This window comes from Aptenodytes patagonicus, chromosome 16, assembly GCF_965638725.1.
Source record: "Aptenodytes patagonicus chromosome 16, bAptPat1.pri.cur, whole genome shotgun sequence".
Classification (NCBI taxonomy): domain Eukaryota; kingdom Metazoa; phylum Chordata; class Aves; order Sphenisciformes; family Spheniscidae; genus Aptenodytes; species Aptenodytes patagonicus.
In genome coordinates, this window is record NC_134964.1 from 3,848,480 (window position 1) to 3,864,118 (window position 15,639).

Below are 15,639 nucleotides of genomic sequence, written 5' to 3' on the forward strand. Positions count from 1 at the left end.
AAATGAATGGTATTTATCAGCTGATCTAGAGTCTATATTCTGCAGAGCTCATCTCCTCCCTCTTCAGAAACGCTTTTATGACATAAGGGTGGCCATAACTACACGTTCAATAAATTTACCAGCCTAAGTAGGCTGACAGGGAGAAGGTTCCTGGGAGGCGGGTATAGATGACGTGGTCAGGAGACACTACAGAGACAGTCTTTCAATAGTGCTGAGGTGAGCTGTCTGGCGCAAAGGGAACAGCAGCATACCCTCCCCCTTGAATCACCTAACGGAGTCCTGGCTTCTCCCAAAAGCTGGATCAAACTGGATTTTACATTTTTCATGTTTCATGACCAGGGAGGCTGCAGCCATAGCCTGAGCAAGAGCCGGGGGGGGGGTGGGGGGTGGGTTTAAAAAAAAATCACTGATACAACACTGGAGTATCTATCCTGTGTACAGTGGTCAAAAGAACCTGCTTCTGTAAAGTCTCTGTAAATAGTAATTCACATCATACCTCAAAACTTGAAGGGGTGAGAAGAGGCCTTTGGGAGTGTCTAAAGCAGTGGTCCCCAACCACAGGCAGCAGTACTGAGTAAGAAACACACCGGGCAACAGCCTCCTTTGCTCCCCCAGGCAACCTGGACAGATGTAGCGGTAGCTTCCCCGGTAACAGTATTACCCGAAAGCTGTGCATTAGGGGTCCCAGCTGGAGATGCAAAGGTACCAGCCATTTTACATGAGTGCAATAGTCCCTTGAAATGAAGGAAAAAAGGGTCTGATATATTTCAAACCTGGCTGTCAAAGCAAGTTTCTTGGCTTTGTTTACATCCCTAAGTAGCCTCATCTCTGCAGCCAGCCCAGAATGGGAAGCAAGTCTCTTAGAACAAACCTTCCAGCAACAGCTGTAAAAAAAAAATTAATCAAACGAACATGTGGATTTGGCTCACCGGATTCTTACCACAAATTCTACAAAAGTAGTCCATTGCCCACTATTCTAATACACAGCATCCAGTAGTAGTTTACTCACTGTGGCAGTCAGATTTGGCAGGACAAAATTAAGTTCAAGCTCCATAGAACAGACAAAGTTAGCTAGTTCGCTGGGTGACTTACACAGCAAAAAAGGAACAGCTGTTTACATCCCATTCTTTTAGCATTTTCAATACTCTTGACTTTCTTCTCATTGGCAGTGTAAAAATAGTGCAGATTTGATGATTAACTGTAATGTAAGTTAAAAAACCACAACACTGATTGGAAAAAAACCGCTACTTATTCCAAATATTCTCATCGCTGAGAGGAGAATGCCACCATCTCTTAAGCAGACTGATTTAGCTACACACCATGAGCAGATCATACGGATCTTAACTGAGAATTCCCAAACTAACTTCAAAGTTCAGTTCCCTCTACTGGTAGTGCATTTTATTCCCCTTTGAAGAGATCAACCCATGTTATAATTCATATATATACCTTACTTCCATCCCTACAATCAATAAATTATGTGCTTCTAAAACCTCATTTTCAAAGCACATTACACATATTTCAGTTAATACACCATTTTTCCTTAGTTGTAACTTAAACCCACATGTCATGAGCAGCTAGACAAAGATTACAACGTGTTTTACCTGATAAATCTTTAGCATCAACAAATACATAATGTGATTTGGCTGCATTCAAACAAGCTTTGGTTGACTGGACAGGATGGGTTCTGAAACGAACTGCTGACAGGCTTCTGCTGTCAAATATCACCTCATCAGCACGCTTAAAAAAGTTGAAAAATGCAGTGTTTAAATTTAAAGTCAAAAGCAACAAAAAGTACTCTTGACAGACTTGTTAGAAAAATGCTGTTTTAAAAAAATCAAAACTTCTACTGTTCATTAAAAAAGGTCTATTCCACATGTTAACACAAGTACTGTACCAAATACAGCATGTGTCACTCACACTAGAAATTTTGTTTAAGGAATCTGACAAGTGATATAAATAGGACCCCAAAACATCGTATTTGCAATTCATGCTTGAAAAATATAAAAAAGCCCCCTGTGGTAACATTTAAGTTGAATTTACATTGCAGAATATAATGTTTTACTATAAGAAAATGCAGTTAACATGTAAGTGGCTTTAATTAAAAAGATTAATGATTCTTTCAGCCAATTTTATGCGAAGTTAGAATAATCCAAAATATTTTTTCCAAAAATAGCAGGTATAGATGCTGTTCAGTATCATACATTTAAAACAGGCTGAAACGTGACTTGTACCGACTGCTGAAGTTGTGTCTTGGTATCTGAGAATAGAAATCAGGTAGGCAAATATAATAGATTACCTTTTACAAAAATAGTAGTAGTCTTTAAGTATAGAACACTGCTTAACTGTTGAAATGTAGGAAAAGTCAGCATTCTGTATGTTCAAGATATTAGTTTTTAATAGCAGCTGAATGATCCTATGGCAGGAACCACAGAACCTATTTTCTTGAAATAAAATAAAATTAAAAAAAAAAAAAATTCCAAAGTTGTCCTTTCCCTCCCAGTGTCCTAGTGTAGAAAAGGGAAAGTTTCCTGTATTTCAAGCATTTCTTGAGTCTTGGCTGAGGGAAGGGCTTTCTGGCTGACAGGAGTATAAATAGAGTCTCAGGTAAGCCTGTGAAGGGTCATTCCACAGCAAACCCACATGTTTCTTCAATGGCAGTTAGCAGCTTCTCGTATAGCTTGTCATAGCTTTCGTAAGGAGGAATGTCTATTCGGTTAAAGCTGTGGGAAGAAGGCAGAAGAGTTTCAGCTATCTGGAACTTCAGGCATCACCTAGCAAAGTTCTGTTAGGCTGCATTTAACGTACCTGAAACCATGACAAAGCAACACTGAACAAGGCCAACAGAACTTCATATAATTAAAAGCAATCTCTAGTTTTCACACCTTTACTACTCTGCAACGGAGAGCATTTATTAAGCCAGAGAGGCGGGGGGGAAGACTGCTCAAAATACAGAGATGGCAAATTGGTCTTAATCTATATATCGCAATAGGGACCTGAAAAAGTCTTACCAGGTATGAGCTTTCGGCAAATTATTAGTGCTGGCATCAATCTGGTGTATTGTAAATAGTCGTGGGCCTGCAGCACCTGAAAATCCAGAAGAGATCTCTACTACTACTGTATTGCATAATAGGAAATTTCTTCCTTGCAGTGCAACAACAAAAAAAAGTCACTAAAACCACAGAGAGAGAGAAGCTATGCACAAAGAAAGCTGAAATCATAAACAGGCAGGAAAAAAATTAAAACAAACCCACAGTGCCTATCAGACAGATTCCTCCCCTCCACCCACACACGATAACCATGCTGTTATTTAAACCATTGAAAGATAAACAAGAACAAAGCACTGATAAGGAAGAATAAAATACCTGTTTTACACAGGGCACTATATAATTCTCACAGTTTTTAATTTAACTTCTCTCACCCTTCCTAGAGAACAAAACTTACGCAGCTGTATCTGTCCCCATTTTATAACAGGTCTTGAGTAGCGGCCAGTTCCATTCAAATTAGGTAGAAGAGTCACAATACCAACTTCTTGTAATTTTGTTAAGTGAGTCTGACTATACAGAGATCCCCTTAATCTCTCTGCTAAAGAAAAGGCTGCAGCACATCAATCTTTCAGACTTAGTATACGTTGAAGATTTCACAAAGGACAGAAGAGGTTACAAATGCCCTAACCTTAGTAAAACTGGAATTCTTGCCTGAGTAGACAGACATTAAAGAATATAACCTACAGGGTCAGTCTTTCTCTTGGAGACTCTGCGGTCAAGTAAGAACGTGAGCTTGTGCCTTGTTAGTACAACGCGGTCTAAAACCTGACAACCTTCACGTTCAAATCTGTAGGAAAGCAGGCTTCATTTGCTCACAGAAATACTTGATTTACTTGTACGATCATACTAAAACTTGCAGCACAGATGAAGTTAAACTGGTATTACTTCCATTACCGTTCTCCAAACAGCTCACTCCACTGCACTGACAATATGCACATCAACAGTAGGGTTAATAACTACTCGTAGCTATTCTGAGGTGGTTAACAGTTACACAATTTGCCTAAACAAGTCCCTCCACCCTCTGCAATGTCACTTAAACGCTTATCACTTCAAGCAGCGCTGCTTAAAGTAACTGGGGTCTTAAAAACCTCAATATTCCTGAGCTTCTAACACGCCTGAACATTTCAGAGCTCAAGAACAGAGGAAAAAGAAAACAATGAAAGTAGTCGGCGTTACGAAGTGCCTCTGCTGTCAGAACCGCAAGAACACTGCATGTTGGTGTTTCCTGGTCCCAGAGCTGTACAGGTGATGAGGCCTTGTGAAAGACAGAAATTAAAAAGCAGGCTTCCAGAAAAAAAACATAAGGAGAACCCCACCAACATCTCCGCTGATCGGAACTTCTCGCTAGAGAAGGAAGTGCGTAATTTAAACAAAAGAGCTATTTACAGCTGAATAACAAGGTAATAAACAAACACACAGAAAAGACTATTTGTGATTGTTATTCATCAGACCATTAAAAATCGCTCTTAAAAAGTCACATTACAGCCAACCAGCCTCATTTTCAGCTAATGTTTCTGTGATGTGTCCTATTGCTTCCTCCAAGTACAGGCATTTGCAGTTACTTCTGGAGAACGTTACCTTGTAATGCCTTGAAGCCCTGCAGAGGCACTCTGGATGAGCCAGTCACAAACTGGAGAAGTCTCGCTCTCCTCTCTTCGTCAAAAAACTCCACAGCTTTCCAGAACCATTTCACGATGTTGCTGTCTGGTGTACAGTGTTTTAACCTAGTATTTGCCTTCCAGTCATTAACATCAATTTTTCCCAGTCCACAAATGATGAGCTGTAAGTTTAAAATACAATTAAGTATTTTATCATTGATCAATATAAAAATGGTTTTGGAGCTAGCCAAATGATGAATAACTGATATTGAAAAATCGACAGATTTTATACCAAAGGCAAATTATAACCTCTCACTAATCTTAAGCAATGCAGAAATATAACTTTTCTTTTTTTGTCTTACCTTTGTACACAATCCATTTTTTACACGGCCTCCATTCAAATTAAAAAAAAACAACAATCAACCATTTCATAAGCTTATATGGAAGTGTCTTGACCTGTCAGTTAAATAACAGAAGCACAGATTCTACCCATGTGTGCAAGTGCATGCATAATTCACATCTGAACTCAGTATTTCTTTCTGGAGCGTAGCTGAGGGTGTAGTTTGGCCGGTCCAACTCTGGACCCTCAAAAGTAATCTTCTTGTTGTCACGCCACACATGTAATACATATCAGACTTCCCTCCTGATGAAGAGCTTTCAGCGCTTCTAAAATGGAGATCCACGATGGATCAGTTTACGCTCAACAGGGGTATGATTATGAAGGCATTTTCTAGCGACTAAGAACATTGGACCTTCCCCTTTCTTATTCTGCATCTGCAAAATGATTCTGGGTTAACAGTACGGCTGGCTCACTGCTGTTGAATGAGAATATTCAGGATAAAAGAAGAGCCATCACTGACATTCTAGTACAGTGAACAGAAGAAAGCATGAATAATTTACCTTGTGGCCATTTTATATGGCAAAAACCTCAGCTCCACAGCTAACAGGCTGTGTATTAGATTTCAGTTTTAAAACAAGCTTGGGATCTATGGGATTTGCCTTGAGAGGATATTGTTTGGATGCCGATCTTGACGTTTTGTAGCACATTTGTCGGTGACAGCACCAGACAGCACCCTTCCTTATGCTGTATTTACAGGGCCAATTTAGTCTGGCGCAACTCGGCTCTGCAAAACCACATAGCTGCCCGACACCAAAGTCGGTGCAGCGCGCTGGAAGGGCTGGGAGCAAGTGGTGGGAGGTGGGAGGGAGTGACAGACTATTTTCCTGGCAGCACCGAATTTAATATTGTGAAACTGCACCGTCAGAAACACGCACCACCACCTCTGCTGGAGTAGCACACTGAAACCATCTGAGGTCACCGCAGTTACTTCTCAGTAGGTTCAGCTGCGTTTTCAGGTATAGGAGAGCGTCTCCTCTGCTACCACTTCTGCAGTTGCTACGAAATGTCGCCTTGAGATCACTCTCATAGCTCTCAGTGGAAGGCACACGCAGTCTCAGTGACTGTGTGACCTGGTAACCTCTTACGCTAACTGTATTTCTTGTAACAGCGCACCTGCAAACCCCTAAAGCACTGGGGATACAACTCCGCATGTTACTCAGTCTCAGAAGAATGCCTCAGGCTTTCATTGTTACACTTGATGACATAACGTAACATTAGTGGACTGACCTCTAACTCTTTCTCATCAAATGTCTTCAGCAGATGTTGTGGGATTACTTCATTAAATCCCTTCTGTAGAGCCAGAAACTGAGCTTCAATTCCTCGTAAAAATCGCCAGTTTACATAAAGTCTGCAAGCAAGTGCAAATTGGTTTTGTGAGAGATGTATTCAAATACAATAAACCTGCAATCTACCCAGCCAAAAAAATGGCCTTACTGACAGGAATACACACACCACCAGCATCGCACTACCACTTAGAAAAAAACCCAACAACATACACTGTCAATTACTTCAAATAAGTAGAAGTTCCTCCCCACCATAGGAAATACAAAAAAACTTTGGAATAGATATTGAGGTACCTGACATACTCCTTTTTGTTTTCCTCTGTCACGGGGATGCTTTTGCCGTTGGGTTTCAGTTCGTGTTGAATAATTTCCCCGTATGCATTGTGTTCTACACAAAACGTATGGTCCAAGACTCCTGTGATATCGTTCTCACTGGTGGAAAGAAATAAGCAAGTGACTCAGTGAAAACATGTAAGTGTATTACAGCCATAATATATCTGACAGACATCACAATTTAGTTTTTCAAGAGCATTTCAAATTACTGCTTGGAAGCAAAAGGCGAACACGCATTTTTACTATGTTGTATTTTAAAACCATTATCAAAGTTTCAATGTTATATTTTAAATAACATGTTACTGCTAATAGGCAAAATTAATAAATTAAAATTTATGAGCAGAGTACTTTTCATCTCAGTAATCATTTATCCATCCACCCCCACCCCCCAAATTTGAATACCTTGAGCATGTTAAGCCTTTAAAGAAGCTGAATTGTGCAAGAAAGATGTTTCTTAAATCTGCCTGAGCAGGAGATCAAAATACACTTCATTTCTTTCAACTGGATTTAGGAACATTATCACATGTTAACCGAGACAGAATTCTAACATTGTAAGATACAATACGCAGTACATACAGTATCCAGACTAAGCTGTTATGAAGATCAGGGTCAACCAATTCCATATCATCCAAAGTAATTGGCTTCCCTAGCAACTGCTTATAGAAAGGCAACGTGAAGCCCCCATCAATATAGTGTCCGTGAAACACAGCCATCCCCATTATCCGTCCAACAAAATGGAAATATGATAAGTGTTCCTAGAATTGAAAGAAGAGACTGAGCCATTCAGCTAAATAAGCCCTCCAGGTTATATCTGCTGAATATGAAATACAATTTCAATACAAAGAAAAGAAAAAAAAAACCACACCAACATATCCAGAGCTTTTTGTTTTGCTTTGTTTGTTTTTACACACAGCACATTGAATATATTGCTTCCAGTCCAGAAGTCTTACTACTAAGAATCAAAATAAACTTAATTTCTCCCAAAGGAAACATAAATCGACATCTTACAGAAACTTAAGAGCACATTTGAGAAGTTTCTTTGATCAGTACTAAAAATAAATTATATTATTGCACAAATTCATTCTCTAGCAATACTAATGTGAGAATTAGGTTCCCAAGTCCAGAACACTCTCCAGATGTATTTAATTTCTAGTCACAAAACAATCATTTACAGAACTCATGTTACCAGTCATACCGGGTTGACTGCAGAGTCTGGGTTGATTTGCAGTGTATAGATATCATCTCGGGAATATTGGAAGAGACCGTAATATGGATTCAACATTTCATGTGACAACAGGTAGAGCCACTCCCTGAAGAAAATAAAATAATTCATTGTGTACTTTAGACAAATGCATTCCTACACTGAGAATCTTTTCAAAATAGTGTGATTTTTTTAATCTTGCTGTTAAACATAAATGTGAAGAAAGTGATCTCTGAACATGCTGAAAGCAGAATTATTTTTACTGGCTCAGTAACTCCACGGCACCTGACAACTGACATATTTCCCAGCTTTCCAAGATTTTTCTCCAGGTTACTTATTTCCAAGAGACTTTCTGACTATGATTCTCCTTCATCCGTTACACACTAGGCCAAGACACTATGTATTCTATCGACTATACTACAGAGATGTTTGAGTCAAAGTTTTTGATATAAACCATCTTCAGGTAATGGATATGTTTAGTTAAAGTTTTAATTAATTGTTCACAAATCAGTACATAATGGGATTTTTTGGATATAAGAGATGTACGTAAAATTTTTGGATGTAAAAAATGGGATAAATAAAATTCTTAAATTGGGAAAAGCCTAACGCTTCCTAGCGTGGTCTACCTGTATTCACGTATGGAAGATGACAAAGGCTCCACAGCACGCAGACTAGAAACAAAACCCATGCCGAAAAATACTAGCAGATGCTTTGGAAAATAGCGCACGATAACGTCTGTAACGTCTTTATTTTAAACACTACTATTATCATCAAACAATTAATAGTAATTGATTCAACGAGACTGTTTTACTAGTTATGGCTAATCAGCATGTTCAAATATTTAGGAATGGATGAAGTGAAAACTCTGTTGGCCGTGTGCAAACTCATGAAGACACGTGCAACGTAACAGCCGCGGTCCCAGAGGTTACTCGCCATACACCAACTACAGACGCAGAAGATGGGCTGTTTGGGAGCATCGTCTGTACTTCGAAATGAATACTAATGGTAAAAAAATGCAGCGCAATGCAAACAGTGAATACTCCTAAATGAGTCGGCACTCATCTAGAGAAAGCCGATCCACCTGCCAGAGGTAGGGAATATTTTCAGTGAAGTGGACCAGCACCCGTGCAATTGGCCCGCAATTCCTAACAGTGTTTTAAAATGCGAAGAGTATCTTCACTCAATCAACAAATGTCACTTTTTATAGGCAAGTGAAAAATAACCTCAGACCACTGACAGACTTTAGTTGCCTACGAACTGCTAGTTTTTAACATTTTGCTTCAAACAGTAGTGATAATTTGCAATAAAGCATATTTTTTTATCAAACTTCTGCCACAAAGCTGAGTATTTAGTGATATAAATTCTCAGATACCCAAGCTTGACTAACTGAAGAAAAATACGGTAATTTCAATAGATACCAAAAGCCTGTCACGCGTATATGATAGACATCTGATGCAATCTGTAACAAGCATTTTGATTTATTTGCAATAAATTAGTTCTTTTTTGATGCAGTTTTTCTTTTAAAAGACTGACTGAAAATATATTCTCCTGACATACAATCTGTTACCGAGATAAATATAAATAAGAATAATGGAAAAAGAAAGAAGGCTGATACAAGGCTGGCTCAGGATTCAAAGCACGGGTGTAGCTGGTGGGGTTGGGGCGCAGGGGAAGAGACAGAGGACGGACTGTTTACCTGGCAACACCTCCGTAATCGAGGCCTTCCTCCCCACGAAATTTTATCATTAATCGTTTCCACAGGTCTTTTGGCCTCATCTTCATGACTTGCCTGTAGGATTCCTGTAAACACATAACACTTTTATTAACTGCTATTTACAGACAAAGAAGCTACTGCTGTTTATTAGAAATGGAGTCTCAGACTCCACGGCCAAAGGGGATACTGTTGTCCTGGATATTAACCTCTGTTTCTCAAATCACAGACTGTTACTTAGTTTCCTACAAATGTGATAGCACTTTTCAAATAAAACAGATAGGTGAGAAGAACCACCTTCCGTTACACTTCTAGAGGTGTACAGTGATCAGAATATTCTCTCTCTCATTCTCACATAACTTACAAAAAATTAACATCTGTGTCATTAAACTCCTTTTGGTTTGCATAAAGGCTCACAATTTTTGCAGTCTGAAAAGCCAACAGCGGAGCTTCTACTCTGGATATAACACACGTGCCAACCTGCAGGAAGCATCTTAAGAACAGAAGCACCAATGCCATCCCAGCAAATCTACAGAATTATTCCTCTATCAGAAAGACTTCACCAAGAAAACACAAAAAGAAAGCTGGAAGAGGCAAAACAAATGCTATTTTTTAAAAAGGAATTAAACAAAAAAAGTCTAGTTTTTATTTATGTCCAGTATCGGTGCCCCAATCTTTGGCTTTGCAGAACAGAAGAGGTAGGTGTGTCTGGGACCCAACATACTCAACTTAGTTTTCAGAACAAGAACATAATGATTTTCACCGCTGTACAGCAGCCTTTCCTCCCTTTCTTTTTCAGTTGATTATGAAGCGATTTGACTGCCTCCAAAGGGAAGACCAACACAGATCTTTCTTGGCTGGAAAAAAATGTGACAACACACTGGGGCTATCAACTTTGTGGGTGGGGTAAAAATGCAACAGGGATGGGTGGTAAAGTTCTCAAGAAGACAGACTATTCTGCAGAAAAAGCCAGTGAATTATAACTGCGTTTAATCAATTCAGCAGAATTACTCTGCTGAATAATGTCACAAAATAAAATGCAGACATCCCACTGTGCGCATCTCTGGTCATTCAGAAGCCTAGACAATTCATAAAATTGGTCTGACTGCGGGGGGGATCAACCAGAATTGAGACAGATGCTAAGTTATCCAGGCTCCAAAGATGAATGCTATTCAATGGTAATTTTACTTAAGTTACAACAGACCAAAGATCAGTAATAATTGTTTGGTTTTCAATTTGCAACATTCCCTCTGGAACAGACATTAGCGTTCTTCTATTCAAGGAAGAAGTGAGACAGTATCTTGAAGTGCTTGGACTCCTTCCTCAGCCCCTGACACAGTCTGTACATCTCCAGCCACAGGGAAAGCTTTCCTCGTTTTTCTTCGTCTCTACAGGGTAAATACACCTACTTTAAGTACACAACTGTTCTTAACATCCCCTTGAAATGCTTCCTCTTCCATTCGCCACCCGTAACATTCCAGCTTGAACTCCAGACTTCAAGATTTCATCTAACTGAATGACTTCTTTAGACAGTTATGAACAACCCTCCTCCCCTTCCCTCAGTGTTAAGAAATGGGACAAATTCTCAAATTACCTCAAAAATCTCTTCCCTGGAGACCTCAATACGACAATGGCCAGCTTGAGGTTGCTGCTGTGACAGCTCTTGCCTCAGGATCTTGAGTTTCTGCACTAGGTCTCGCTTGTACCTTGGCACAGTCAGACACTCTGCCTCATCTGGAAGCTGACACAGGGACACTACCTGCTGCTGCTGCTGGTGTTGCTGATCTTTGAGTTGATTCTGGCGGCTAGAAACAAACACAGCTGTTTGCAGATATTCAAGTCATACGTCCCCTATTTTCTTCAGATGTTTCTTAAAGGTTAAGTCTTTGTAACTCAACTACTTTCAATTTACTATGATTATTACTGTGATTATGCTAAAAATGTCCAGGTCCAGTAAAAAATAAATTCAGAGAGATTTTATCCTGACTAAAGACATATGCTTCTGTCTTTCTTGGCAACTACCAGTTGTTTTTAGGGTTTGTTATTTCTATTAGTACTACTCTACAAAGTATGTAAAAGGTTATAGCACTATATAATAAGGTATTATCCATGCAATTTTACTACTAAGCTGCTGACACTGAATTTCTCAGATACCATTTCCATATTTCCTTTGCGTGTTTTGCCTTCCTCCATTTTAAAATTCAGGGATCTGCCAAACACTATGCCTCTAATCTACAGTCAATACCATAGTCTGTTTTAAATGGCTTGTCTGAAAAAGAGTAAGCTTACAAAAAGATGTTTGTACTGGCAGCTTGGCAAGGACCTTGTCCCTTGTACCTGGCCTAGTCTGGACCACAGGAATGTGGGAGTTCACATGTAACTAATTGGCACAGATAAACAAGTATTTTTACTAGCAATTCTAAGAGACTTTGCAAATCTAACTTCTTACTAGGAAAGCTAAATTAATCGTGTTGCAGAGATGTCGCTTCTTGTACGCAGTAAGTGGCTATTTTTGTAGCTTTTTAGTATGGCATTTCCAATCAACACAGGATAAAAGTGGTATTTTACCTAAACCGTGAGAAGAATATCTCTGTGTGGAACACATAGGAATACCCTAAATTTACTGGATAAATAAGAAAGGTTACAATTCAGAATGTTTTCCAGTGGAATATTAATAAATTGGGTTTTTTCAACATCAAAGACCAAAAATATTCGATAGTTTTAATATATTTTAAAATTTCAGCCTGTTGTCTGTTTTGAAATGAGGTTTACTAAAAGGCTGTCCCAGCCAACCAAAATTCACCTCCAGCAGGCTTTTACCACAGGAACATTCAGAATTGGCAACTAAAAAAGGGGTGGGGGTGTTCCCAGTTTGCCTTGTGGTTCTGACAGCTATTCTGTCATTTGCAAACCTTCTATTTAAAGCAATTTTGCACAGACCACCCTCAAGGGAAACTAACACCAGGTGACCAGGAAATCTTTATCAGTACTCTTACAAGCGTAACATTTAGAAACCCCTGCAACGGCACACATTGTAGATCCCTTCAGCAATAACTCAAAGCTTAATATTAATAATAATACCTCTTTACTCCTGGGCTCTAAGGAGGGAATGACGCACAGAAATCCTACTTTGTTACTGTGCCCCAGGATGCAGAACTTCAGAAGTTAGCTTCATCGCTTTTGTTAGTTTCGCAGTGTTTTGTTGTTTGCTTCTGCTGTTTGTTTAAGTGAAGCTACCTTAACTTTATTCTCAAGCTGATCACATCAGTCTTACAATAAACTACAGTTATTTTAAGTCATTCCTGAGAAAGCAAGTCATTACAATAATTTAGACACACACTCCATGTGGTTCCAGACTAGGGCTTTACGTCATTTGTGCTACATGCATGGCACTTTCTTTCCACTTGCGATTAGTTTTAAGTATGAATCTCACTTAACTGTATTTATTTGATATACAAATTAAAGGACAACCATTGTTCTATCTTCTGAACTTTCTAATTCCATAAGGACGAGCATGTGAAAATATTCCTTGTATATGCCTACCAGAGAAGGTCATAATTATGTACTAAAGTGAGCATGTGTTCATACTACCTTTGAGAGTAAAAGAGACGCAGTCCCCTAAACACAAAGCTAGTCAACGTCGGTCGTAAAGAAAATGTAATCTCTGAAATGAGCATAAACTTAAGATCTACGCATCAAATTAAACCAATCTAAAATAGGGCAGTACTAGGAGGAGAAAAATAAAATGCCATCCTCCATGTTAGACTAAAAATAATCAGTGCAGTATTAGCTAAAAAATCTGCAGTGCTTAAAGTGATTAAATCTAATTTCTTAGTTTGTTTTCACAGCTGAATGACTATGCTTGATTCTGTACAGTGCTTTAAGGATATAGCTAAGCACTTTTCAGGTGCCATAACTATCAAAAGCTATCATGAACTCTTGGCCAATATTTTAAAACAGAACTGGGAAACAACTTTGATTATTTTCATAACTTATAATGTCATCACTAGAAGAACAAACTGCTTTACTCAGCTCGATAGAAAAGTCAGTATCACTGAGAGTAAAGTGATACTTTTTATTATGCCTTTGAACCTAAAACACTATCACACCCATCCCACCCAAATACTAAACTTATTTCTCAGATAATTTACAAAATGACAGGCCTAAGGCAAACTACTTTTTTTGGTTTTGGGTTTTTTTTTGAAGAATAAGTAAGGAGATGGGTTACGGGGGGTGGGGGGGAAGCTTTCACATATCCTGTTTGGTGCAATAAAAGAATAAACACCAGAAAAGATTTATCAGGCAGCAGACTTTACTGATGACACTGTTGGTTGAATTTCTGAAATCCTTCCCTAATGAAAGACAGATGTACAAATGAAAAACTTAAGCACGCTGTAGTAGTACTTAAGTTTAAAGAAATGCAGAATGGTTCTGTGATTCTGGGACTTGAAAGTCAAATTGGATTCTCCAGATAAAAAGCTAGCTATGTATCTGCCCTCCACAATACATGTAGAACTAGCCACTATGACCCTGCTGCCATTTAAAAATAAACCTACCTGTGAAGGACAGTTTTTCAAATATAGTCCAGTTAACTGAATTTTCTACAGTTTAAGAATTGCACTGTTGTAGCTAAGAGGGTCTGAAGTTTTCCTTCGGGCAAAATATCTAAATCTGAATTAATTTAATGAACCTTTTGGTGTACCGAACATGAACATGTTCCTCCACACTAGTAAGTGGTTTTTTTTTTTTTTTAAGATCATGTTCACTTGAAACTACCAATGTAAATTCAGCTAAAATTAGTAGTGATTTCTTTGTTTTAAATTAAAAAAAAGAACCAAGAGTGTCTGGATGATGGGAGCTTACTGAAGTTCTGTAATATACACGTATATAACCAATGATTTCTCTAAACAAAATACATATCTGTCAATATTTAGACTCTTCTCCCTCTTGGAGTGTTAAGTTGAAATGTGTATTGGGCAAAGGCTAGCCAGCTTTTATGTATTACACAAAATATATGTTGACCTCCTGGATATTACTTTCCATTCCTCGATTTTGTCTTTTCAGTGCTTGTTCCCATTATTCTTTCCTTCAGCTTTTCTTCCCAATGATTCACTTCCTTAAAAGGACTATTCCTCCTACCTACTCCTTGCCCAGGGCTGTGTGGCTTTCTATCTAACCAACTCTTCATTGTTTCTTCCACTTAACACCTACTCAATACTTTACAGGTGTTTCCCAAGAGTATTAAAGGTGTTAGGAGGAGAAACAATAGAGTCAGACTCTCAAATAGCTCGGACAAACTGATAGCCATGTCTACACAAAAAAAAAAAAAGTGTTTGCTTCCTTTTTGGTTTCCATTTTTAGTAGAAAATCCTCCAGTGTGAAATGAGCACTTAGGGAATAAAAACAAGAGTCTTTAATAAAAGTTGTTTAATAAGAACAACTCCTTTTGAGTTTCCCCTTCTCTTTTTAAAAGTGTAATATGAAAATGCGATATCAGAACACTAAGGCAGAAAAAATACAGTTCCTATTTTATTTTATTCTTTTGGTAAAAAATCTGAGTTAAACTACTGGGGTCTTATTTTGAGAACATCTGAACTAGTCTTACTTTAAAACTGAAGACAGGAGCTGAATTATTTCTCCTTTATTCCAAGAGAATAGCTGGGCACTTGTGCGCTTGCTTATATCATCAGTATTTCATACCCCTGGCTATTGAATGCAACGTCATAATTTAAAACAAGTAGTGCATAACTGAAAGTAGTATGATGTATAAAGAAAAGGAAAGAAAGTGTCTCTCTTGCTGTTAGAAAAAATTTTATGGGCCAATCTTTTCCACCAGACAGCACTTGCTTCCCCCGCTGCTGCCCCCAACTCCCAGCATCACAATAGCCACATTCCTGCCTAAATGCTGCTAGAGGTTTTTTTTTTTCCAAGAACCATCAAACCTGTCTTCTCTGTTATGTAACAGAGTAAGTTGGTAGTGTGTTAAAGAACACAGTTACTATACTTTAAATACTACTGAATGGCAGAATACATCTTGATATAAAATCTAGCACCCCTCAAGAGTCACTT

General features: G+C 38.5%; 1 protein-coding gene across 4 annotated transcripts in view; it reads right to left on the reverse strand.

The window, feature by feature from the left end:
* Window positions 1–387: 387 nt before the first annotated feature.
* The window catches only part of SMURF2 (SMAD specific E3 ubiquitin protein ligase 2), a 66,410-nt gene continuing 51,158 nt past the window's right edge, over window positions 388–15,639 (reverse strand). For 3 of the 4 annotated variants that reach the window (XM_076353839.1, XM_076353838.1, XM_076353840.1), the window contains 9 exons: window positions 11,165–11,375; window positions 9,556–9,659; window positions 7,854–7,968; window positions 7,235–7,413; window positions 6,620–6,757; window positions 6,270–6,390; window positions 4,623–4,824; window positions 3,009–3,084; window positions 388–2,720 (listed from right to left, as the gene is read on the reverse strand). In XM_076353839.1, coding sequence (XP_076209954.1) covers window positions 2,621–2,720; window positions 3,009–3,084; window positions 4,623–4,824; window positions 6,270–6,390; window positions 6,620–6,757; window positions 7,235–7,413; window positions 7,854–7,968; window positions 9,556–9,659; window positions 11,165–11,375 — 1,246 coding nt within the window. In that variant the 3' untranslated portion in view covers window positions 388–2,620. The remainder of the gene's footprint in view (window positions 2,721–3,008; window positions 3,085–4,622; window positions 4,825–6,269; window positions 6,391–6,619; window positions 6,758–7,234; window positions 7,414–7,853; window positions 7,969–9,555; window positions 9,660–11,164; window positions 11,376–15,639) is intronic. The other variant, XR_012996624.1, reaches the window with a different exon arrangement.